Source organism: Tinamus guttatus, unplaced genomic scaffold (genome assembly GCF_059628265.1).
Source record: "Tinamus guttatus ecotype Peru unplaced genomic scaffold, ASM5962826v1 Tinamus_guttatus_pri_ptg000052l, whole genome shotgun sequence".
NCBI classification, from domain to species: Eukaryota; Metazoa; Chordata; class Aves; order Tinamiformes; family Tinamidae; genus Tinamus; species Tinamus guttatus.
Window position 1 is genome coordinate 3502798 of NW_028288586.1, and position 27284 is coordinate 3530081.

General features: G+C 35.5%; 1 protein-coding gene across 6 annotated transcripts in view; it reads left to right on the plus strand.

Annotated features, from left to right (window-relative positions):
• The window catches only part of KCNIP4 (potassium voltage-gated channel interacting protein 4), a 374869-nt gene that overhangs the window by 303865 nt on the left and 43720 nt on the right, over window positions 1-27284 (plus strand). For 4 of the 6 annotated variants that reach the window (XM_088539957.1, XM_088539954.1, XM_088539956.1 and 1 more), the window contains exon 2: window positions 26429-26553. In XM_088539957.1, coding sequence (XP_088396083.1) covers window positions 26429-26553 — 125 coding nt within the window. Of the gene's footprint in view, window positions 1-20494; window positions 20597-26428; window positions 26554-27284 lie in introns of all 6 variants that reach the window. The other 2 variants (XM_088539953.1, XM_088539952.1) reach the window with 1 other exon arrangement.

A 27284-nucleotide genomic window follows, 5' to 3' on the forward strand; every position in this document is an offset into this window, starting at 1 on the left:
GCATCCCAGCAGGATGTCCATCTCCTAGTATGTCCCTTGCCATGCATTCTTGCTACTGTCCTCATCTTAGTGTAGGGATCGTGTGAGCTCATCGATCTAGCTAAACCCTAACTCAAGGAGAGAAATCATTAGTCATATCACATCAAGTGAGCAGAAACACACACACATTGGGAATGCAGAAATCATCTTCGGAGCTGTTAGAGGTCCTCATGATCCTAGGTCCTTGGAAAGGTCTGCAGAGCTGAGGGCTGCTCTGTGTAGAGCTGTAGGACATTTCTCTCAGACCTCCCTTAAGCGCAGCCCCTGATCGCAGCAGCCTCCTGCTGAACTTACCCGGGCAGGGAGAATGAGGTTTTGCAACTGCCCACTATCTAATACTGCTATTTTCATCAGAAAATGAAATATGTGCAAAAAATGCCTTGTCAAAAAAAAAAAAAAAAAAAGAAAATATTTTTCTAAGAAAAACACTTAGAATTGTTGAGAAATCAGTAACTAAAATATTGCAACTTTTCCTGCTTTGTCAGTGTTAGTTTTAGAAACTGGCTGATGTGCTGCCACTCTATCAGTGATCCATTAATTTGATCATGGACATCATTAATCATGCATGGTTTGCATGGTATCGTCAAATCCCTATTTTATATTTTGAGAGGAACACTTCTATGAATAAGAAATTTCTGTTATGACCTCTGGCCTTCCTCTGTCCCTCTGAAATGTCAATTCAGGAGTCAACACCTTCCACAGAATGCTAAGACAGACTACTGGAAAGTTTTTGTTAGGAAGAAATTATAATTTTTTCTTTGCAATAAACTGGCAAGATTTCTCTGCCAAGTTAGCCTTGTGCTAAATCATTTATCTACTCTAATATCTCAAACCACCTTTTACTGTGCCACTGAAGAATAGAAGAAATGCCATTTTCTGTTAATATCTGCCACTATAAACCTAAATTTAACACAAGTGAGTTAAAAAAAAAAAAAAGGTTTGAATACAGCTGTATTGATTGAAAATGCATTTAATGGTGACCCCCCATTGTATTACATCTGTGCTAGACAGTACAGTCTACAAAAAAAATCATTTTCTGTTTCCATGTCAACTTGACAGGGAAGAATACGATCAATATTTCCTTTTGAATTCAATGTGACAATTCTGTGACGTTATGTTTAAGTAGAAATGAAATTTCTGGTGTACAAAAGAGTTTGACTTATATGGCTATTTTAATTTCAATTGTATCTAATCAGTATCAAGCAATGTTTTCTTTGTTGTAAAAGCAATTAATGAAACAGAGGCAAAGCTATTTTTTTTTCTATGATGGGATAAGTTTTGCTCTATTTTTCCTACATGACACCATTCAAATACTCAGATTCTCAACTTTAACCCTGTACTAAAATTTCCTTTAAAAACATGATGTCTCTACAACTTCTTTCCATCTCTTCAACACAAATCTCTTTGTGGTTTGTAGGAGGAAAAATCAGTAGGGTTTCATATCTTAGAGAAGGATCCAGTGCCACTCAGTCAGCTGACATGGATACTTGCAAAGCAGATATAGAGGGAGACTAAGAGGAAACTCCACAACCCAAGAATCAGGTCTGGAGATTTGCTGAAATTATTGCAGATACTTTAAGAAGCCCCATCTAACATCTTTTAGGTAGGACCCGTTTATTGCATTCTCGGGTGCGGAAGTCTGGGGAATGATGACTGTGAACGTGGACCTGAGGTGAAGGAGTAAGTAAAAAGGTGGCATAGAAATTTGGCCTGTTTTCGGTTTTCACGTCTGACATTTTCCATGTCATGTGGTCAAGCATCTCCATAGCCTGATTTTTTTGAACCTTTTGAGCTTATTTTTATGTATCATTTGTTAATGGTAATGAGCACTTTCTGAGCAAAAATAAATAAGCAGATAGATTAGACATATCAACCTCTTGATATAAAGGAAATGCTTATGTTCCAGAGAAGTCAGAAGTACCTGCAGAAATAGCCTGCAGCTTTTTAATTGACTAGCTCCACGTAGCTTTCTTTCTCAGAATGCACACCTCTTAAGATTGAGAAAATTAACTCTCTTACTGAATTTTATAAGGGATTTATCCCAGAACTCTGAAAGATCTTCCATGGCTGGCACCTAATAGTTGCCCAGGTTTCAGAATCAGAATACTTTGCATCAATATTAAAAATGCATTTTGCATTTTGTAGCAATTTGTTCTTAATTCAGTTTGTAACTTTGATTTTAATATCATTTTCAGTTATCTGGAAACAAAAACACAAGCAAAGCAAACAATCTTTGCATATTATATTTATCTCGAAGCAGCATATTTTTCTGTCAACTAGTGCTGGACAAGTGATAATAGTACTTGGAATGCATTTAGGTGCAATTAACTCGCCGTGTAACTTTGTCTTTCAGAACTTTCAGAACTAAGAGGAATTGAGTAGGTTTGCATGCTTTTTATATTCCTACCATTCATACCATTTGTCAGTTTTGCATGTGTGCTTTTAATTAGTCCAGGCTCCACCATTCAGATCTCGGTATCTATGTACCTGCTTTTGTGTTACAAAAGATAGACACCTGCAACAGAAGGGCATCTGAAAAGCTAGTGCAACTGCCTAGCGTACGGGCCAGACTGCTCGTGCAGGCCAAAATTGAATAGATGGATCGTGTTAGAATTCTATTGACAGCTACTTTAATTCAGCTTTTGGTGTTGTTAAGACACTTACAGTAGAGTCTGATGACACTAGTAGAGCTATACTCCAGGACCGCTTCAAATTAGATAAAGAAGTTCTTTTGTGAAAATCAGGGGCGGAGTATTGAGAAGAGAAACTTTGCTGTGTGTGACCAATACTGCAGTAACACATTATTTGCCTAGTATCTGTTTTGATTTGGGTCCAAGCAACTTTTCTTGGATATGACCATAGTCATCTTATGAATCAAAGCTGTTATGAGCAAGATTAGTGAGCACAAAAGGGATGTGATGGATGATAACATAAGCCCTGTTCACAGGAAATGAGATCATCTAAGACCCGAAGAGAAATATTGCAAAACTCAAACACCAGTAAATAACAGCTTTCTCCATCCTTTACCTAAAGGAAGCTGGTGTTATGTTCCTATAAGCCAGAAGGAATATAATTTCATAATTGAAACTGTACACTTGATCTCATACATAGATCTTTCATTTCATTAAACTTCAAGGAAATTTTGATTCCCAGCTGGATATTTCTTTCATGATTATTGCTGTAGAAGCACAGAAATATATATGCAGGAAAACTGTATACAGACTTGTAAAATAAATCCATCCAAGTGTATCTTTTTTTTTTGTCTTTATTTGGGCCATTATTATATATTTTTATGCTGCTGGTTAGTTTGAGATCACACATGGGAAGAAAATGTGAGAGACTTTGATTTAAAAGGAGACTGTTAGTGACCAGATCTTTAAGCAGGCATTAGTCAGATTAGATTCAGGTAATAATGTGGTGTTGGTGAAGGTTGACATGATTCATGAGATCTGTGTATCTCTAAAATTAGAAATCTCCTTATCTTCTTTAAATTTGTAGTATATCTCATTGCATTCCTGTCTGGACTTGACAAATGTTCACTAATAACTAACTTACTGGAATGCTAAATACTCAGAACTTAGTATCCAAATATCAGATGAGGAAGAAAATAGAAAGAATCCATCTTCAGGAACTTATATTTGCATTTTTCTGATCAGATAGCTTTCTTCTAGTAATATATGAGTATGGAGATTACAGGATCTTTAGAACCAAGGTAATTGTTGCTTTCTTTTTGTCAGCTGTCAGCTGTTTGTCAGTGTCTCAGGGAGATGCTTATTCTTTTCCTCAGAGACATCACATTTTCAAGTCACATTTGTTTCAACTGAAGCTCCTAGATAAGCTGCATTTAGATAAAGAAACTTTGGTTTATGAGCCATTATTTTCCTTTCTTAGGGCATAGCCATTTTTCATCATACACAAACACAACGGTGGAAATACTGCCAGGCAGTTTGGTTTAATGCCTACCTAGCTCTAAACTCTCAGCCATTTTAGACAAATGTTCTGAAACAACTCTAAGCAGTTGTGACCTCACAACACCCCTAAAAATTACAACCTGTTACATTAGGATGACTTTCTAAGCATTTCATATAAATCTATTCTGAAACTTAAGTTTATTAGTTATTGTCTGTTAAAAGCTTCTTTTCCTCTTTGGGGCAACCTTGCAGACATTACAGACCATCGCATTGCCTCCCTCAATCTCTTCTCCATGGACTAAACACTGTTTTTTTTTTTTTTTTCCTAGTCTTTTCTTATAGAGTCATTTTGATTCAATCAGTCTATGTACTTGAGAAGTAATATCCTTACACAGACATGGATTTGTATCTGAGACTTATGTAACTTAGCCAAGTCATCCTTTCCTGGTGAGGACTTTGCATTTGTCTTGGCTGCATTGCATTGTCAGGGGTTTAAAATTATTTTTTTTTCTGATTTGTCAGAATCTTTCTGAATTGTAATCCAATGTCAAAGTGCTTCTGGTTATTTCCAAACAATTGCTTTAATGGTTATTTTAATTTTACTGTGTGTGAGGACATGCATCTTGCTGGGGTTAAGAAATGGTCACTTGAAACAGATGTAGCTTCATGTAGAAAAGCCTTCCAATCAAAGCAAACTCAGCCATTTATGCTCTGCAGGCAGTGATACCTTTTCTTCCTGTTCTTGATATTAGTCATCAGTAAGCTCAGCACAAGATGTTTACAATATTAATGGCTAGATGGGAATGTTGGACTTGTTGTGGCTTTGCTCTATCAGCATTTCAAAGTGAAAAATTATGAGAAAATTCTATCTTTATTATTCATATAAAGAGACAAATGATAATATTCCTCAATAAGTGATATTAAATGATAACTTAAAACAAACTTAATGATTAGCATAAATTAGGAGCTAAGATAAAGTGGCAAGTATGAAAATGCTCTTTTTCTGCATCTTGGTATGTGAATTTCATACCCTACTACAACCCTATACTTTTCTAGATCCAGATTATGACTGATTTTTACCAAACACAATCCAAGTCAGGATAGCCTCAGTGACTTCAGTGCAATTATACTGGTTCATACCTGCCCAGTGTGTCTCTTTTGTGCAGATTCAAATTGGCAATTCAACTTGAATTATTATGACTAACAATTCTATTGTATGTGATACTCAGGTATACAGACTGAGTAGTTCATTTTTATTACACAGACAATGATTTGCAATATCCAAATGATTTAAAGCTGCTGATTTTAGCAAAGATACCTCACTCTTTATGAATATATATGGGTAATAGAATGCAAGCCAGAATGTTTGTTAATATTTTTGTAAGAAGCATCAGTTTAGAAAATAAAACAATGCTTTCAGAGAGACTAAAGATCCCTTCAATATGCTCTTCTACATAGTTTTTGTCCACATAATTGAATGTTCTGGGAGAAAATACTGCTTTGCGGAAAAGGATAGAAACAATTTCATCTACCATCAGTATTAATGTATAATTCCTCATGAATCCTTAGTCCTTAGTATTATACATTTTAATCAAATATTCCCCATGGCCCATTTTCAGATCATCAATGTGATCATTATTGAAAGGGATTCAGTTGTAAAACACCAAAAAGTGGTCTGAAAGGGAAAAAAAAAAAAAAAAAAGACACAGAGGGTTCAAAGACTATTAGAGTCTGATTTTGGCATTTTTAATCACATAACTGATGATAATTTGATATTCTGCCTCATAAAGCAACCTGTGTCTTGGCTAGTTGGGGAAGATTTTCCAGAACTGCATATAGGTCTTTCAAGTTTAACCAAATGCTTCAAACGTAGGCACCTTATGGAAGAGCCTAAATCCCCATTTGAGCCTGGCTCATAGTTTTTTCTTCATTTAATTTTGACTGTAACACTTGGTAAAGTGAAATAAAGGTAGCAGCTTTAGTTGCTGTGGTTTTTATTGCACAATAGGTTTTACTGGACAACAACAACAAAAAGCTACAGGCAGTTTTGAATATTGAGCTAGATGCAGCCTTCATAAAGAAGGGACTAGATGGGAAATTTTTCTATCACCTTAACATAGTATATTCCAAATAGCCGTGAGCATTGGAAAAGGATAGCCTTTTAAATACCCCAGCAAATCTGCCCGGCTTGCTGGGAGCAATTATAGTTCCAGTGGCTCTTCTAAGGTGCCCCTTCTGCTGCCTTCCATTAGAACTCATAATGAAGAACATTTAAACAAGACCAGAATTGCAGAATCACTAGCAATGGACTTTAGTGTTTGTACATGTAGAGACAGATAAAGATCAAAGTTATGTGTTTTGTTTCCCCTGAGCTGATACTAGAGTAAGGATCAGTTGATTAGGAACAGCTTAGAAAATATGAAATCGAATGGGCTTGAGTTTCTTGCATATTTTTACTGATTAGTTTCTTTGCCCTTTTAAAATTAAAATAAAAATGGTATCCATTCAAAATTATCTGAAAGCTGTGTTCACTTTGTAAAAAATGGAGACTTAAAATGCAATTGCTAAGGTGAATTATTAAAAATATTTATGTTAAAAAGGAATGGAAAATTGAAAGACTTGTAATCCTTAAAGGAGGAAGTATGATTACATGTTCCATGCTGTTTAAATCATTTTACACAAGCTTTTCATGAAATATCAGGATGATAATTCATCATAGCTTTTAACTTATTTAAAGCATTTTCTTTGGATTTTTCATAGATAGCTAGTTCCATTCGGAAATCTTCCTTCACTAAATGATTCTAGTATACAGAATAATGAGTATTGAAGGTAGGATTCTCAGAAACTTTAAATTCAGAACTAAAAACTTATTTGATTCAAGCTGCTTCCTCAAAGGTAAAAATTGTGTATAGAGCCTTTACTTTTTATCTTTCTTAGCCCCAGTACTGCCCAAATCTGACCTTTTCAGCCAGCTTTATCCTAAGTGTCCTAGGGCAAGATGCCCGTGTCAGCCAAGAATAACCACCTCCTAGTCTACAAACTGCTTCTGGAGAATACGGATGTGCTCTGCAGGACTCCAGTGCCACAGAAGAGGCTCCAGGCTGCCCCACTGGTGCTGCTGGTGCTCGCTGTGCTCAGGGAGGCAAAATGACAGGGATAGGACTGTACTTGCAGGCTGTCATTTACTCATGGGTCTTTAGGAAACTTAGGGCAATTGTAGACCAGTCTTGCAAACTTTAAACTAGATGAGATTTAAATACAATAATGAGATTCTTAATTAATAGAAATATTTTGAAGAACAGCTTATAAAAACTAAGCTTCGAAAAATAACATTCAGACTTAGAAAAAAACACAGAAACAAATGTATCACTATAAAATATGCTTCCATTTCTTTGATATGCTTTCCTTGTAGCCATAATTAAAAGCTAAATCTGTTTTGAACAGGACAGCTTCAAGCAATGGTTGATTCAGGACTGGAGAGCAATTAGGAATCAATTTTTGGTATATGAATGAAAACACTTCCTTAGATTGTGTGTTTTCCATTTGCTAATGTGTATGTATTTATTTTAAGTTTATCAGATAGTTATCCTATCCGACAAAAGAAATTATAAAAGTGCTGACATCGGGAGAGACCCTAAAGGCTTAATCTTTTCCAGCTACAATTTTGCCAGCATGAGAGATTATTATCCACGGCTTTTTCGCGGCCATTTGTCGCTCTAGGGATATTACTGTGCTTTCAGATCTAGCAGCTCAGGCTCCACATTAGTGTAAACAGTTTCAGTAGTATTTTGTTAACATGTTTAAGCATATATGTGTACTGAATAATGAGATTCTACTTCTAAGTTAACTGCTGTAACTGTTTGGTCACTGATTACTCCAGGAAAGAAAGAAAAAGAGTAGACACTAATTTGCAATATTTTGAACTACGAAAAGTAACTAGGGTTGAACTCAAGAACTCAGTAAGTTCCTTGGTAATAAAAGTGTTGTAGTAAATTGCCTATTGATTCTGAAACACTGATTGACTGGGGACCGTGCATCTTTCTCAGTGCTTGTTATCCTATTCCCTCCTTTCATTTTGTATTTTAGTCTTAGCAAATATGTAAAATTAATATAAGACTAGTGCTTGAGACAGTGAAAGCATTGCAAGTTTTATCTACAGACATTAAGGATGTAAAGAGCTGTTAAAAGTCAGTAGCTGTAAACAGGAGTGATGCTTTGAAAACAGAAACAAAATTGCTCAAGCAAAAGAAGTACCAAAAACCAATACAGTATTTTAAGAAAAAGTTTAATACTCTAATAACAAAATCCTTACAGCTGGCTCATTTCCTGAACTCCAGTAACATCCTGAAGTCCTAAGCCCCTATTTTCTTCATGCACTATTGCAGACAAAAATTACAGAATGACAAAATGACTATATTGTTGCCAGTAGCCATTCAAATAGGCTTGACTTCTTATAGAAGGTTCTGATTCCCTGATTTTGTTTTTCTTGAACCTTGACTGATGCGTTAGAAAAACGAAAGAAAGAGTGTGTGCTATTTTTCTCTCCTGGGCTGGCTATTAAGCTGCCTTGCAGCACATCAGCAAAACACACATTTTCTAGGGCATTTCTGTCCCACTGACAGGATCAGGTTTTCAAGTAAACATTCCTGGTATGACATCCGACGTGTAGAGCAACAACATCAATTTAAATGTCACATTTCTATGTAGAAATTACTGCTTGTTTTGTTAGAGGTAGCATTTTTACAATTTTAGTATATTTTACTCTGTGGTTTTATATTGCTACTTTTATTGCTATTCCTTTGTTTCTGAGAGCACCAGTACCAGCAAAGAGGGAAGATTTTCTTCCTTGTCACAGTAAGAGAATGCAGATGTAAATCACAAGAAATGTCTTTAGAAATTCATATAAGAAATAAAATCTGGAACTATTACTCCTCCTTTATAAACAAATTTAATTTTTGTCAGTGTCCTAGTTCCTTTGGTCTCCAGCAAAAATTTACTCACTATATATCTCTCAGCAGACCTTTAAAAATAGATAAAACCAGGTATAGAGAAAGGCTGTTTTAGTGCAGCCTATATATGAAAACATTTGTTTTTTTTTTTTTTTTTTTAAAAAAGACTTATATGGCAAGTTAGTGTTCGAATCAGGAGCTTCTTTTGCATTAGTGATGAAGAAATCTAATTCATCCTACGTTCCTCTCTCAAATTTGTACTACCTTCTGCTCAGTTCCTTTCAGTACATATTATGTAACTAAGTTGATATCGCTCTTCAACTTCCTATTACAAAATGAGAAAATTACTGGTGCTCCTGTAAGGATCTGTAGTGTCTTGTAAAATGAGTTCTGACATATACAATTTTGAGAACATGTGTCCAAGACAGAAAATGAAGGTATTTTCCTTGCATATAATTTCCAGTCTATTCTCTTACTGCTTTAATTCTGTTTCCAAGCCTTAAACAACTCTCACCAATTTTAATGCATTTCTTCCAAAATGTGTCTTTGGGACACTGTACTTGTTTACAAATAACCTAATCTATAATGCAGATTCCTTGCTCTCATTTGCAAATCTGTTTCTTTCTCTTTTAATTCATTTCTAAAAGCAAAACACAAACAAATTAACCCAAACACATCTCTTCTGTTTTACCTCATCTGTATAGCTCAATAACATATGCTCTCTTACCATTTGCTTTATTGACTCACAAAGTGGGAAAGCTTGAGAACCCCTGTACTGGAAAGTTTGGACAGAATCTATCAGTTGTTTAGCACCAGAGCTTCACTTTTATAAGGAGTGGAGTGTTTTTCCAGTTACAGAAGTTTTGCACAAGAACTGGAATTCTGTGTTCTAAAATAATATAATTAAATCTAGTGTGATGATGATAGACCAGTGTAGAACACCAAATCAAAAGGCCTATAATTATGCATTTATCTTCATGAATATGGGTTTTGTTCAATTGAAATAAGTGTTTATTCCACTGAATTGAAATAACATTATACTGTATATAAAATAAGACCTATAGTGAACTAAAGTTAAATTCCACATGTGAAAAGTACAGAAAAAATGAACTTTTGTTTCCATGACTTTAAATATCTGTCTCTATGTAGTCATTTGACATCTGCTAGCCTTCTTATAATAAATTATTTTTTTTTAGTGCATGAACAGCTAAAGGATAGTAAGAAAAAGGAAATGAATTCCTTTTTCTCCTGCTTGTATTTACTTTGGATCAGAAAACTTGAGTGCTTTATTCATATATATGGTGACACTTGTAAGACAAGGGCTGTTTATTTTTTTTCTGTTTGTCTGAGTCTTTTTAAGAAACTGCTACAGCTTTGAATAGCTACTCTTTATATTTATCTGGTTGTGTCTTTCATTGAAAGCATATCATTTAAACATGCAAATGTTGAAAAATACACGTAGTCATTCTGAATTCTTTAGTATCACGCATTTTTATGCACATTTATAATATTTATCTATATATAATAACAGTATCCCTGTCACTGAGCAACAAAAAAGGTTTGTTTTGCAGAGAGCATTTTGTACTGCAAAGCTGCTGTCAGTAGTAGCTCACATTAGTCAGCTCTGTTATTTGGGTTTGTGCATGTTGAGAAATAACAGAACTCCTTATGAAAGAAACAGAGAAAAAAAAAGAAGAAAAAAAAAGGACTCACATTTGCACATATGTGCACCTATAAGAATACACAATGATTTTTGATATTTCTCTGCTTTATTGCTTCTGCCTTATTTACATTGTCCTGGAGTTATTGCTGACTCTCTCTGTTTCACAGTTTAAAGGGTTAAGTGTGGTTCTTAACTTGAAGAAAGTAAAGCATGTTATGAAGACTCTGAAGGAAAAAAGTGAAATTACTGCTTTCTTTATTACATGGCCTCTTTGTGTTCCCCTGGGAAACAAAGAATTCCAACAACTCAAAAGGAATTTCAATTTATTCTTGGAAACAGTTTCCTAGCGGAGATCCATATGTGAAAGGGCTATAGAAGATACAAGTGCAGCGTGAGGACAATTGCTGAACAGTATTAATAAGAAAGTCCAAGGTATTTTATTTAATTGGAGCTAGCAGTGAAGGTTATCTGAAAAGAAAGAACAGATCCTCTGTAAAATAAAATAGCAAGTGGATTAGCTTGTTTTTAGCTTTTTTTAGCTTTTTCTTGTGCTAGCATTACAAGATAGGAATAACCAGTGATCTTCCTGTCATTTCCATCTCTGCTGTAGGAATGTGCTTGCATCATTAACACAAAATCCTATGTGTTAGCTCATATGGTTACATTTTTCTGGTTTAGCTGAAAATTTTGAGCACTAAATTGAAAAAGAAAAAGATAGTAATAGAGAATCAAAAAGACATAGGTATTTTATGTATAACAAGTAAGATATGTTTGATTTATACCAAGATCTCTGAAGCTCATCACATCATTTATACCATCATCTCTGAAGACTCAGAAGTCAGATAATTTACAGCAAGTAAGCAGCAGAGGGGAAAAAAAATGAGAGAGATGTGGTATCATCTTCAACACATTATGATTTGCTTGAAAGCAACTTGCACAAAAGACAGGGATCCAGCCAGCAGGCCCAGTACATTTTCCATGTTGTTTCCTTCATAGTTGAGCTTTGTCTGACTAATGGAGCAACCAAGCTTGCTCCATTAGCCCAGGCCAGAGCACTGCAAAAGCTCTTTGAATTAAATATCAAGCATTTCTCCCAGCTCAATATGTATGTGAAGTATTACTTACTAAAATGAGGAATGCAATAAATACACAGCAATAAGAACTGTAATATCAAGGATAGAAGGAGAAATGGCAGCTGCAGGTAAAAGGAAGGAAGATGAGTACTAATAACTGAGATGCCCTGCAGCCACAGAGGAAAGGTAAACATGTAGTTACAAAGTGAGGAGGATGTAATCAAACCTCCCCACCTGTTGCAGCAGTTCATTTCTCGCATCTTGCAGTCCGAACTGCCATAGGGAAGACTTGTAATGAGCATCAGAGTGCTGTGACTAACATGTGCAGACCCATGTGCTGCTCTGGAGAGAAGAGCTGCTTTTCAGTCCAGAAAACAAAGGTTTAAAATCGTGCTCAATAAGTTACCCTTCTTCTGCGTTTCAGGACTGTTACTCCTTTTGCAACAGTTAGCAAAACCTTAGCATGGAAAGCCAATAATAAGCTGGGTTTGTTTTTTTTCTCTATAATGCTTTTGTACAGTCTGGCTTCAAAGTTCCTTTATGAGCCAGACTTCATATCTATTTAGCACTAATTTTATTAGGAGTTTTGTCCACTAGAGGAGTTTGCTGCAATTGTCCTGATAATGCTCTTTGAATTAACCAAGCCTGTTAAATTTTGTAATTCATAGACACTGTAGCAGGCTGGAATTTAGCATCGGCAGTTTTTATCATAGCTATTCCATATGTTAGATAAATCTCTAGACAAATTGTCATGATAGTATATAATCATCTCACTATTTTTAAGGCTGCTGTTAATAATTTCATGTTTTTGGTATGCATTTATACCTTGCAGCTGAAATAAATTAGATGCTTTTCAAAACCCTTGTGAACAAAACTAACAATAAAAGCAATTTCTAAACTTAAAACATAGGTTGGAATACCTTAACTGCTTTCTTTGGCTTACATTAGCAGGAAAAATTCTTTGCCTTCTGTGTTGAAAAGCACTCTACTCTCTCCCCTTCAGGTTGCTGTTGTGAAAAATGAGATCATGGTTCAGCATTTTGGAAACTGTGGCAACAAAGCTGGCCTAAAAATTTCCCACTTTCCTGGGCTGATTCTCCATCCACCAGAATATATCACCATCCCACTATGCAGACAAAATTAATTGTTGGGGTGTGATGTCAGCTGGATCAGAGATTAGAAAGAAGGGTTTTCAGAAGAAAGGCTTATTCTTAACCAGTGTGACACTGTGGTGGGGGACAGTGGCAGGAAATAAACAACTCACCAGCAACTCTCACCTGCAGGAGTTCTGGTGCTGCCATTGGATCATAGACTCGGTTTTACCAAGAAGCAGATGTTTGTACCACTTTGTAGACTAAACAATGTATATTTTTTAAACATTACTTCAAAACTGTTCAAGTATATCTTAGTATTTTTTATTTGCAAATATTTGACTTCTCTGAATTATAATAAGCCCTTAACCTGTAGCTGAATTTTCTGTCAGAACTGAGACTTGGCTAAATTATCCTGTACACAACTATTAGGGAGAAATTGTTACTTCAAAGTGCCTTAATTATGACTTGCAGTACAAAGTGAAAAAATGACAATACTAGGACTATTCTATCCGGATCATTAATCCTTAAACATATCTGAGATTAATTTTAGTCTCACAAGGCAACTCTAGTCAAGATGAACTAGGAGATTGAGTAAAAGTTCTGTGTTTTAACACAGGGTCGTTCTTGTATAATGAATTACACACTGGGCTCTTGAAAGGATGAGAATTACAAGAATGTATTTGACACATCTACTCAACATAATTGCAAATCTGTCACATTTACCTAGACTCTAAAATTCATCATGTAACATACTAGCATTTTTAAATTAACTTAGCATTTGTTAACTGTCATCTATTTTATAATTAGAAGTTGTTTTCAAACTGATGCCGTGCACTAAGTTGCTGTAAAAGCTACAAGAATACGTCTTCCATGTAGAAAGCATCATTCTTAAGACAACCAGAATATTGGTTTGAAAGAAGCACATACTGTTAATACTTTGATACAAGGAGTAGTGCACTTCATATTCAACTGTACAGCAAGGAAATGTAAAACTTCATACATGATATGCTTGTTTTAAGGATAGTTGACCAAGAGGAGGGCTTGATAATCTATTTCTTCTTTGTAAAGTTTTGTAATGGATCGTTTGCTGAATGGCTCTATTTTTGGCTCCTTTAAATCTCTTTACAGAAGACAAAAGCACATGTTCTTCATCACTTTGTTGTTCCCCATTACTGTCTGGTTCAAAAATGTTGAAACAGAGTACAGATTTCCAAATGAATGTAGAGCAATTTACCTCAAGACTGGCCAGCTTGGCTCATGCTGGCAAAGCAAGTGGGAACTATTACTGCTGAATAAACTCTTGGTGACCCCAAACAAAACGATAGTGTCAAGATGTCATCCCTCATCAAAAATGAACTTTACACAAACCACCACCAAAATTTGCAGGGAAATGTTGTCAATCGTAGTATAGAATTTAAGAATTAAGCTCCAGAGAGTCTTATTGAGCTCAATAGAAAATATGCTATTTAACTTTGATAGACTTTGAAGTGAAGAATACCTGAATAATGTGGGTCACTGTTAACTCACTTGGGGTTAGTTCAGTAAAAAGGAAAAGTGTGTACTGGTTTTGTTTTGCCATTTTGTGGAAGTTTTCAGAGCTCGCAGTAAGGCATCTTTCATAAGAACTGAGTTCATATAAAGCATTTAAAAATACATTACAATGATCGCCTAGAGCGCTGCCGGCTAATTATTTCCACTCAGAATAATTGAATAATAGTATGAACACCAGCAAGACCTACTCCACAAATTATTCATTAAAAGTATCTCTATGTTATCTAACTTTCCTAGTAAGTATGACAACACTCTTCTCTAAAAAGTACAATGATGATATTGTGGATTAATTTGCCAGATTATTTTACACAAATAGTACTCCTCAGACTGTATATAATAACCTCCAAGGCTGCATATCTCAAAACTCTTAGTCATTTATTCAGTTCAACAGAAATGATTGATTTGTGAATGATAAATGATTGTCAAGAATATCTTGTTTTATACTTCTGTAATTATTTCATGATTTACTCTCCCAGTGTTCCCATGATCCATACAGAAAGGCCACCTGAGTAAATTCTCTTTGACAGGGTAACTTTAGCTTCCTCTGTACAGTGCCACTAGTAAAGCAGATGTAGTACTCTCAAGTCATAAAGCAGATCAGTTTTGCAGAGACTCGTGAGACTTGTGGAAAATGTGGACGTACCTGATTGCAGCTCTGTGAATGTTCACATATATCATATGCACAGATAAGAAACTAAATACGGAGGGAGTAACTATTTGAAAGCTCTCTCATCATTTTGAATATGTCCTATTTCCTTTCTCCTTCTAATTCTTTCCTTCTCTGTAACTTTTTACTTTACTAAGCACACTCATCTCACAGCTTCTCAAAGATGCTTGTTGTATGGTAGTAGGAACTGCTGAAGATAACAGAGTCTTTCCACACAATAGTTAAGGAAAAGATGCTGGCTTGTAGTTTAAAGTAATCCTAAAGACAGAGTTGTCATTGGCAGTTCCAACAGTTTTCTTAGTGATCTTTTAGCTAAAAACAAGACCTGAAAACACTCAAAAACAGTTACATTTTGAAGTATTACATTTTATTTTTACTTCATTTTTATTTATATTTTAATTTCACTTTATTTCATTAAATCTAGTCTGAAGTGAAACATCCAAACAACTTGTAATTAAAGCTTCCTCAGCATCACCTGCTTGCACCTGCTGTTCTGCTTGTGTTGCACCAAATTTACAACTTCTGATTCTATACAATGGTCTTAACAGTCTGATAGAAAGTCTATTACATTAAAAAAAATGTTGTCTGGTAAATTTTGTAGTTCAGCATGTGCATTCCAACTCCAAAATTTCTATTTATTCAGCAAGTATTTCCAAAGAGCTGAGGCTTAGATTTGTAAGTATTTATGTTGTGCCTAATTTTGTTTCAAATCCAGGTTCACTACGTAGACAGAACAAATATTCTGATTTGGCATCTCTTCCAAAAGTCATGAACAAAGAATTTGAAAAATTGCAACTCATTTTTGTTTCCCTCTCCTATCTGTGCTGATCTATTAGCAGTTTAGTGGAGTTGCCAGCCCTTAAAGCTTTGGGAGAAATTTGATCATACAGCTGAAATTGTGCACAAACCACTATGTCAACAAAAGACTTGATGCATTTTTCTTTCTCATTTGCAGAATGTTTGTTGCTTGCTACCACTGTATAGGCTTAGGAAAATGACCTGTGCAGCTTGGGTTTTAGTTTTGATTCTAATTATAAAAGATGCCATTCAAAACTAACAAGAGCATTTTTCCTGTTTTCACAAGAAGACTTTAAATCCTGTAAGAGAACAAAATACAAATTTCAGCAATACTGAGAGCCTGACTCTACTGCTAAGACTGTCGTGTGGCCAGGGGACTGTAAATACTGCTGAGTAAAAAGTGGAGCAAAGCCCATCTGCTGTCTTTGCCAAATAAAGTAGAGAAAGTTTGAGAAAGAGCAAGAGCAAAGAACAGTAAAAAACTTGGAGGGAAAAGGAGTGTGAAAAAGTGGTAGTTTTACAGGAGGCTCCTTCTCCGATGAGGAAAAAGAATTTTGGGATGGAGAATGGACTCTAGTTTTGAACTTCCTATGAGATGGAGTGACTGCCTGCCCAATAAGGTCTTTTAAGTACTCAACTGAGGGTTTCTTCTGGGTTGAAATTTGTCACCCAAGTAGCAATGAGGTGGGAGACAGCATCTCTGAACAGAGAATTTGTTATGGCCAGAGAAGGTTTGCAGGGCGAGAGTGGAAAGCCACATTCTGAGCCACAACAGGCGCAGTCCATCTTGTGCAATAGCTCAGGGTGCAAGGCTGACTCTCTAATGTATTTGTTGAGCAGAAGTCTATTCTAAGTAAAACTGTCTACCTGATGTTACCTTCCTTCTGATCAACAAAATATTTGCAATGAGAAAAACCAGCATTTACAAAGAAGGACATTTTGTCCTGCAGGAATCTGATAATCATCCATGTGGTACCTGTCCTGTCTCTATAGTGACAGGACAAAATGTATTGTCTTTCCAAAACAGAGATCATATATTTGAAGACATAAATCTGTCAAGAACTATGACAGAAATATTCTAGCTATAGATAAATTATCATTTGGAATAAATAGTATACTTTTCATAGGTTATGTAGTATATAACCTTTTCTCCCTGTTTTTTTTTCCTAGTCTATTATGGCTGTACTAGTTTTTTTTTCATTTAACGAAGGACAATTTCAGTGCTTCTTTGTGGGATTTTTTTGTATTTTGTTTTATATAGCCAACAGCATCAGATCTGGATCTGTTTGTTAACTTTCTGATACTAGAGTGACCAGATCATATGCAAAAAAAAAGATTTGATTAATTTTATCCAAATATAACTTCAAAAATAGCAGCTTGAAAACATTTGTATTGGTCATGTGTATGCATTGTACTGTCCATGCTATGCTTATATTTGTAAATATGTAAAAATACTGTTCTCTAGCTTACCTCTCTGTAAATCTGAGGTTTAAACCATTGCTGCCTTTATCAGTTGCAGCTACAAAGGCAAGCCATGGTAAACAGTAACAAGTCCTAAAGTGTGTCTAATAGGCCTAATATCTATCCTGAGCATGCACATCCCTACGTCAGTGCCTAGATATGAGACTATCTAGGCCATGCTCCATTTACAGAGTTTTATGTGAAATATCCAAACTCCTTGGGACAGTAGACCCTGACATAGTAAGAGATAATTTCTAGGACACCTCCGGAGTGAATTCTGGGGAAAAAACGTGTCTCAGGGCTTAGCTTTCACTGCCAAATAACAAATAACGAATTGATTCTCCACCATTTCATGAACAGGCATTTTGAAGACTGGCAATAAGAGAGGAACCATTTTTATGTAAGCAATCAATTTTAATTTATATTAGGTTTGTAAGGGCCAGTTCTTATCTCCTCCAGCCTATTTTATATGGGGCAAATAGTTACAGAACTCATAAAAATTGTTACGATATATCATCTTAATTAACATTTGGTAGTGTCTCAACCCATACTGAGCACTGATTCAGCATAGGCCCAGAGTGCAACATGCTTTCTGGGTTTAGAATACTGCTTTAGTCAGGAAAAATCACTCTGAAAGCTGTACTCAGGAAATAAAATATATAAGTTACTGTCCATTTATCTACTCAGGACTGAAGCCTGCATCTTCCCTTTCAGGTTCTCTGCAAGTCCCACTCAAATAATGTACCCGACACTGAAAGGGTGCTTATGCTGCAGCTTTCTGAGATGCAGCCACAAGTTGGTTAACGTGGAACAATTCAGAAACATTACATCAGATTTTTAAAACATAAGAACTTGATTTTTTTTTCCCTAAACTAGTTGAAGTAATTTGGAAAAACTAGTAAACCTATTTAGCTAGTAAAAACAATTACCATAAGATGCTTATAATTAATGACCTTTAAAGTGGGAAGAATTTAGGATTTATGTGTAGGAAAAGATTGTTGTTTGAGATTAAAAAAAAATCTAATGCAATTTAACAATTACAGCATATTCAGATTAATTAAAAATCATTCTCCCTGGATTCTTATTGGCCAGGTCACTCAAGAAAATCACTGAAAATGAGTTTCATTATGTGCTATCAGAACCTTTAACTATTTTTGCAAAAGCTGTGTTTTTGATGACATTATATCTTTTAACGCTTACTATCTATTGTCTTGTTGCCTTGCATCTGAACTCCATCTTCTCTGTCCCTGACTGTGTATCTGGGAACAGGTTTGCATAGTCTCCGTGATTTCAATGACAGCAAAAGTAAAACTGTGTTTCTGTAAAACTACTCAGATATAGCTCTGTGAGCTTCCGTGGGAGTATAAATTAAGCAAAACTGTTTGCCTAATTAAGGCTTCAGACCCTTTAGAAATAAAGGATCTTTAGTTTTTACAAAGCACTGTACACATCTCCAGCAATTACATGTACTTAAAAATAAGTAATACATGGACAATAAACATTAGTAAACCCTAACTGCTGTTAACAAGCTAGAATTAGATATTTTTAAAACATGTGTTTTAGGAAGAAAAAAAATTACAATTACTTTAAATTTAAATTCCTTTAAGATAAAATGCCTAAAAATGTGTAGTACTAGCATAGTGCATTGCCACAGACACAACTAGTTAAGGCCAGAGTGTGTCTTCTTAAAGTCTCAGTTTTTGTATTCAAACTAAAAATGTGAAGTTTGAGATAATTATAAGATCACAGATTGTCTGCTATTGTATGCATTTATCTACATAGTGGTTCCGGTTTGAGCTGACAGTTCAGTGCTACAAATAATAAGTGCACTAATTGTTATTATTTGTACTAAAAAGTTTTAAAGTTTCCAGGGTAGTGCCTATAGGTTTGACTTTGTGCTGAAACTGGGTTTTTTAATGCATTCAGTAGAGCTGCAGCTTTCTCAGAGGCAGAATTTGCCTGCTAGCAGCTGATTGACTTTTCCAGTCTGTAGTTGTTCTTTCTTCCTTTTCCACTTTTATCTTTTTTTTTCCAGTGTTTTGCTCACATAAATGCTGGTAAATATATTTTTCTATCATTTACAGCCTTTATTATCTTTAAAGATTTCACACTTTTTCCTTCTATTCTCCCTCAAAGTAGATAAATTTTTCCAGATTGCCTGCAGGCTCCACTTCATGCCAGAGTTGATAGGTTCTCACTCTTGCCATCTGGTGACAGACAGGAGCCCTTCATATAATGTCACGAACACCAGTATTCAGCACAAGCTCAGTGCCTGGGATAGCCCAGAGTTATCCTGTGGCTGTGCCCCAGCACAGAAACTGTCAGCGATGTCTTTCCTTTCTTGCTCCAGTCTGTTCTGCTTTCTTGCTGCCGTAGCAAGAGCCGTCGCACAACAGTGCTTGTGCGTGAGCGTTTGCAGTTGAGATGAGAAGTGCAGGAGCTGCACAGTGTCTGCACTGAGCATTGCCTGTTTCAAGAAAATAAATCATTTAGTCATCTGCTTTCCAGAGGTTGACTCTGTAATTTGCAGCAAATATCTGTCCAGGAGATTTCTTGCTCGTGTCACTTGTTTTGTATAAAATGGTTGGTTAGATGTTACAGGCGTTTCCTGTGACAGCCTCCTCAGTGATTTAGGCTGATGTGATATACCTACCTTATTGCACATGAACATTAGCTTTTCAGCCATGTGTGTATTTAAAGGTGAAAATATGGAAATGATAGTCATAATTCTCTATATGTAGAATGTCAAAATTTTAAAGAACAGAGAGACTGGCTAAGCATCCTGTTTGATATTTTAATATTCAGAAAAGGCAAAAGTACCAGTCGGTTATCAAAAATGCTGAATGAATGATATGGAAGAAAACAGCTGGGGAGCTACAAGACTTCCAGAAAGGACAACAAAAAAGCTCTTGGAGTTTTTTTTTTTTTTTCCCTCCATGTTTAACCTAAAAAGAAAATAAGAATTTAAATAAATTTTAAAATCTTTAAAATATTTTATCATTAAGATCTTTAAAAACACTCTTATGTTGGGTTAATTCAAAACCATAATCTGGTACTTGTATGTCTTTTAAAGTGTGTTGTAGGAACTTTTCATACAAAAATGTCTCTTGCTGGAAAAATGCAAAGACAAAGCAATTTTGTTGTCCTGTTCAAAAATTCTGGTTGCCTTTTGCAAAGCTGTCTGCTTGGCCTTTTCCAATCAGAATTCTGGTTTAATGATAAATTATGCAGCATGTACAGAAAATGTTCTCAAGCCTATGTTAACAGTCCTGATAATATATTTTTTAGGTTTCCTCTACGCTCAGAACAGTACCAAACGCAGCATTAAAGAGCGACTTATGAAGCTCTTACCCTGCTCGGCTGCCAAAACGACATCTCCTGTTACTCAAAGCAAGTTTTATTTTTCACTTGATTTTTTTTTTTTAGGTTTGCATGTGTCAAAAGTTATACTTTGACTAACTGCTCATCTGAGAGACAAGCTATCTGCTGAGGAAATTGTATGGTCTGCTGTGGTTGGAAAGGTAGTGATGAACAGCTCTGGGGCTGATAACCCGTTTGTTCATGCACAGCAAGGTACCAGTGCCATGGACTGCCATTAGGAGCTGCTGGGCTGGGACTCTGCAAGCTAGCTGGCATTTGTTGATTAAGTTAAATTCTTGTTCTCGATGTATTTGAAGAGTGGCATCTGTTTGAATACGTGTGTACATGTGTTTGTGTGTTTTTGATATCCAGTACATAGGATTGTACCGGCAGTGCTGGTCTGAGAGCAAAGGTTTGCCTCTGCAAATTTTGACTGTATAGCATCAACTCATCTAGGGAACAGAACCTAATATATATGTCTGAAATAAAAATAAAAATGCGTTTGAAAACAAAATAGGTAAGCGTAGAGGTAAAGCATGCTCACCTTTAATATTTTGATCCTATCCTCTCAGGAAATAAAATGCCATACACAAATACATTACATATAGGTGCTCTACATATGTAAATACATACCTAGAGATATATTACAGTAATAACAGTAATATATTTTTCTATAAAATGCTGATAGTTTAAAATAACTGTTTTTAAAATATCTGTGGATCAAATTAAGTCTAGCTTAATTCTGGGTGCTTATTTGAGCACCTAAAATTAGAAACTGAGTGAATTCCTCCTATATCCTCTTCTTAATAAAGCATGCCAGTCAACCAAAGGTACAAAACATGTCCAAGGGCAGCTACCTGTCTCCAGTCGTTATGGAGCAACCAAGCTGCTAACTTAGGCCTGTTACTTAAGTGCTTAGAGTTAGGTGGACTGGATATAGGCTTTCATCCTGCTTCCTTGCGTCGCATTATTCCATACTTTCCTCTGCAAAGAAGACTGGTATTTTCTCTCCTTTATAAATTATTTGAAAGCTCAAAGATAAGAAGCACTAAAGATGTGGATGCACAGGGACAACTTTCATGGCAGCTTCAGTTGGTGTGCTTTACTTCAGAATAGGGTAGCTTAAAAAGGACAGTTACTGTAGTCACAGCTGACAGTAATTCATTAAGTAGAAGTTGTTTTCAATTAAACGATCTGAATATAGCCAGTCCTGGACTAAAAAGGTGTTGATGGTTTGATCTCTTTATTTGAAGCTATTTAGAAAGCAATATATTCTTTTTTTCCTTGCACATCTCTGCAAACCTTTTTTTTTTCCTTCTGATCAGGCAATACAAATATATTTAGAATCAACCTTAATAGCTAACCATGGAAAGCTTGCATTTTCTTGCTGAAAGTGTGTTATAAGCCAGAAGGAAAGTCAAAGTCAAACTTGCATTAAATGTTTCATATTTGGAAGCCAAGTAGTAAAAGGAGAAATACAGTTAGCATTTTGCTCTATGCTCTAGTCATTAACAAAATGCTGCATTAAAATGAGAGTATTGTTGTCCCAAGCCAACATTATTGTCTAATTTTGACATAATGTACTATTTAATTTTTGTTAGTATAAGAGAAACCACATTCTAATGTACTGGGAAGTCAGAAATACCTACCATGATAAGGTGAATTCTCTAGAAATTTTAAAGGGTATATTTTTAGAACAAGAATTTTGTTTCAAAATAAATGCAAGGCCTGAATTTGCACCTCTAGGCTTGATTTGCTCTGCTTCTTTACTTAAATATTGAAGTGGATATTTAAATGCTAGAGATGGGACCAGATTCAAGAGTGATTTGGGAAGAGAAAAGGATGTTTATCAAATTATAGGGGATAAACAATGGGTAGGGGTTGTGCAAGTAATTGCATGGGCACAATTTTAGCCCTTATGGACTGAAGCCTGACCTTGGATGTGCTTTTCTAACTACCATTATTATTATTATTATTATTATTATTATTATTATTATTATTATTATTATTTTACTACTTTGTCATTTAATTAATTGTAAAATGTTTCTCTTTTGACTGACACGTTAATCTTCATGCACAAAGAGTGTTTAAACTTTTAATATTCTTAGGCTGTGGAGACTAGAGAAGAAAAAATATAATGACAAATTATCACTTTTTATTAATGCTATAGAAATTGTAAAACTTATATTTGAAAATAAATGCATTTTCACGCACTTTCACTACATATTTAGAAGTATAGAATTTCTTTGAGTCTGGATAGCTGTAGCCAAATACGTGAAGACAAAAAACAAAAGGTGAGAGTGACTGATGAACACAGCAGTGTTTTATTCAGGATAGTTGGCACATTATAAAGAAGTTCATGGTGATTTTCTCTGTGGATTATTTATAACTGTAAGGAACTACAGAAAAAGAGTGTCATAAGACTGCTATACTGAATCTTTTCATCAAGCCATCATCATCACTGTTCTACACTTTTACTAAGCCATTAAAACAGAATAGAAATGTTCATTACCAAAGTTATAGCAGACATTGTTCTCAATATCACATTATCCGACCTTTATCTCTAGCCTTGCAGACACTATGTGTATTCACTTAACTTGAAAAGCTTATAGATGTCTCTATAAGTAGTCAGATGTTTCACAAATGGATGCTTAAGATTGTCTCTTCCAGCTAAGTTCCTATATAGGTAAATAGTAGGCATTTAAACCACAAATAACTGTTGGCATATAAGGCAGCAGTGTCTTTGCAACCGTGTTTATTCTCGGGTTGATTCTTTAGTCAGTTCGGTGTGCACACTCAGTGCTCACTCAGAGTTGCCCTCCCCCGGCCCCATGTATCTACATCAAGACATTGTAATAGTGATTTTAGGGACTCTATAATAAATACAAAAGAGAAATCAATAAAAACTTGAGGAATTTTTAATGAGAATCTTTTTAGTTCTAAAATCATTTGAGTTAAACTATGAAGAAGAAAAAGAACTTTGTATAACATGTCTGTGAGCCATTACTCAATGGACACTCTCAGATAAGACTGTGTGATACTGATTTGGAAAATACCTTGTGTCATGTTGCAAAACATCAAGTTCAGTTCCTCCTACAGTGATTCCCTTCTATAATACTTCACAGATAAATGATGACTTAGAAAGAGGGGGAAGTACAGGCTCGGAAAAACTAACATGTGTCTCAGAGGACAGTCATGAGGTGCAGAATGTTCTGGGTTTGCAGTCTAGTTCAGTGATCAAGTTTACATTTTATTATGTCATCTGCAGGCAAGTCCCTTAAATGGTTAGAACTGTATTTCTTAGTCTAATAAATCTTTCTGCATCAATTGCAAGCTAAAAAGTTTTAAAAGAGACAGCTTTAATGCATAAAATAAATATCCTTAAAGAAAGCTGTCGGGAGAAAATCTGTTCAAAGCATCAGGTTTGAGAAGTCATAAAGCATTTATGAGGCTCATTTTTATAATATCTCATGTCATGCCTTTTTGGTCTCCTTGTGTAATTACAGCTATTATGTGACTCCTGTTAATTTTAATCTTGCAAAGGTAAAAGCAAGAGTTCTTATTCATTTACCAGTCATATTGTCTGAAATATTTCACAGTTTGTGCTTCTGAGATTCCTGCCCTGTCTAGAGATTCAGTGCAGGAGGTTGTAAATGAGAAGTAAAATTTTGAAACCTCAGATCAGTTAACATCACACGTGCATATGTAAAACGACTATAGAAAACTGATAGCATATGCAAATGACTGTAGCTCATCTAAAATACCTATTTTTGCTTATTCCTATGTACTCATTTCAATTGCTTAAGTTTATATACTTTCTGGAAAGCAAGAAATAATTTTTATAGTAAATGTAATATATATATATGTCATACTGATAAAGTAATTATACTCACAAATCTGTATACATATTCTAGCTTAATACATGATTGGATTTTGGAGTCTGCATTCATGCTCAGAATACAGGTGTTTGTGTAATTTGAAGTGCTTAGCTGAAGTACAAGCTGTATTCAGAGCAGTAGCATTTCAGAGGTGCAAGGAAGGTGTGATTTGCACTGTTGCAAAGGTTCACCCGGAATAATAGTTTGATAAATTCAGCCCAGACATTTACTGAGAATTTAGCAAGGAGTTTTATCTATTCTCCATTCTTCTATTTGATTACAAAATAGAAAGTCCTTCATTCCCTGGGAAAAATATTCATATTTTAAAAACATACGATCTAAAGGTTAAATTCATAAAATGAGGATCAGGCATCTGAATTCTATTCTTGGCTCTTTCACAGGCCATTGCTGGTGGCTTAGGAAGCCCCTTAGACCCTGGCACTGCAGTGGTGTGCCTGCATGTGGAGTCTGCTGGCCTGCCATGGCAGAATACTGGTTTCTCTTACATTCAGTTAAGCCACCCAAAAAATGGGAAAAGGGGGTATGTAATCTTCTGCTCATCCCATGCCTTTGCGGCTGAACTGTTCGTTCTCTGCTGAGCATTCCCAACCTGTGGGTCCCAAATTTTTGACAATTGTTTTCTTCCTTTTCACACCTTGAATGCTTTGATCCTTGCTTCCATGAAATGAGTGCCAATAGCAACATCTCGTTAGCAAAATATAAGGCAGAGTCCTACAGTTTTGTGCAGATTTATCTGAACTGTATATATACTCTGTGTATATATTTTTAAAGGTTATTGGATTTTTTTTTTGTTTAATTGAACCATATCTCCTGATGCCAGATTTTTCCCATGCAATTGAAACTTATTAATAATGCATGGTAATAGAACAAAACCAGTAATCTCAAACTGTAATTTTATTTTAATAGAGTATTTTGTGAATGTGTTCTTATGAAAACTAAACTAAATACAACTTGCTTCTAAGGGTGTATTCTCAAGCTCTGGTGAAATAAAATGTCTATACTTTGCCTTGTAGAAGTGAAGAATTCTGCATGCTTGACTTGGCTTAAATTAAATTTCGATACAGTTCCTACAACTCTTAGGCTTGAAGAAGAAAGTGATTTGGTTAAATTAGTCCTCAGTATTACAGAAGCTATGTTTAATGGAGGGAATACTTAAATGTATATGTGCATATTTTTGATCAGACGCATAGCTGGTAATCCATATGAAATGTCCTTACTGTAAGTTCATTTAATTACAGTTGTACTGAACTTTCATTTTTAAAGCTCTACCTGGAATAAATGTATTGCTCTCTCTCACTTCTTCTAGGGACACATTCATCTGTAGTCCTTGAAGGCCTCATTCTTATTCCTCTAATGATGAGGTCACTAAAGTCCATATATTCTGCATGTAAACTGCACACCGTGGAAAATCGTGTTTGCCCTTAAGGGTACTTTGTATCATATTCAAAGTACAGAGTACTGTGAATGTGCAATATCAACCTTGCACAGTTTCCAAAGTCCAACTTCACAATAAAAGAAAAACACCAAGAATTACAAGCAAGTGTAGTGAATTCTTGTTCGTTAACCAGCCAATGGAAAATTGCCAGTATTGGGCACGCACATGGTGACAAGTTACTACACAAAATCACTTTCCTTTCTCAGAGATTCATAGCAACAGAAAAGTCATACTACATGGGACATGCATGTTCTGGTAAAATATCCACCTTTCAGTTTATTGTTATTTATACTAATGTGTGAAAACATCCAGAACACTAGATCAAAACCTAGTCTCTGAGCTGTGTACAGCCGTTGAAACAGATAGGTTCCCTTCCCCAATGAATTCAGAATGAATATTATTTTTCTTAAATACAGTCAAAAGAACTATTCTTTACAAAGAATGTTCTTTGTTTTTTTTCTGTGAGAGATATCTGTGCATCCTATATTTTTGTTAAGCTTTTTTTCCTCTGTCTTTTCTATCCTGCAGACACTGTAGAAGATGAAATGGAAATGGCTACAGTACGACATAGACCTGAAGCTCTGGAACTGCTGGAAGCACAGAGTAAATTCACAAAGAAGGAACTTCAGATCCTCTATAGAGGTTTCAAGAACGTAAGCATTGGCTTTCTGAATATATCATACGTTCATAGGAGGAGAGGCTACCGCAGTGTCAGTAGTATCAAAACTGACAGTGAAGCACAGTGGAGCCCAAGGAGTGAATTGTTGCTTGTCTGGTCAAGTGAGGAAACATCAAACATGCCACGATTGAACTGCTCAGTGTTCAAAAGATGCAGTTGAGTTTGAAAGCAGTGCTTTGATCACAAAATGGTTGAAGATAGAGTTGAGGTTGCATTAGAGGAATTTTTAGTTAGATGAAGAACAGTAGATGGTCTATTCGCTCCTTTCTAGCTCCACAGATCTGTAGACTTGGCATCTCCATTTCTGGAAAGTCATTATTTGTGATTTACTGTGGATATATGGGCTCTACTGGCAAGGTCAATGCTCCTTTTTTGGCATGAAAATAATTAGAATTTGGCAGGAACCCGCACTGAGGGCTCAGGTACAGTGTACCTCCATTTCCAGTGTGGAAATGTTCTTCCTGTTCTGTGGTTCTGGGCTTGGTGCTAGCATATGCATGGTTAGTCCTGCAGGGAAATAAGGTGCAGAAAGATTTTTCTAACTGCTATTAAGTTCTGGCAGGACTGAACCTCATTATACCCAAAGGAATAGCTGCCCCTGGTATTGCTAGTGGTGTAGGCAAAAAAAAAAAAAAGCTCCTTCATAATAATAAAAAGGAACCTTTTCTTCTATTATCTTTCTTGTAATTTACACTTCTATACAAT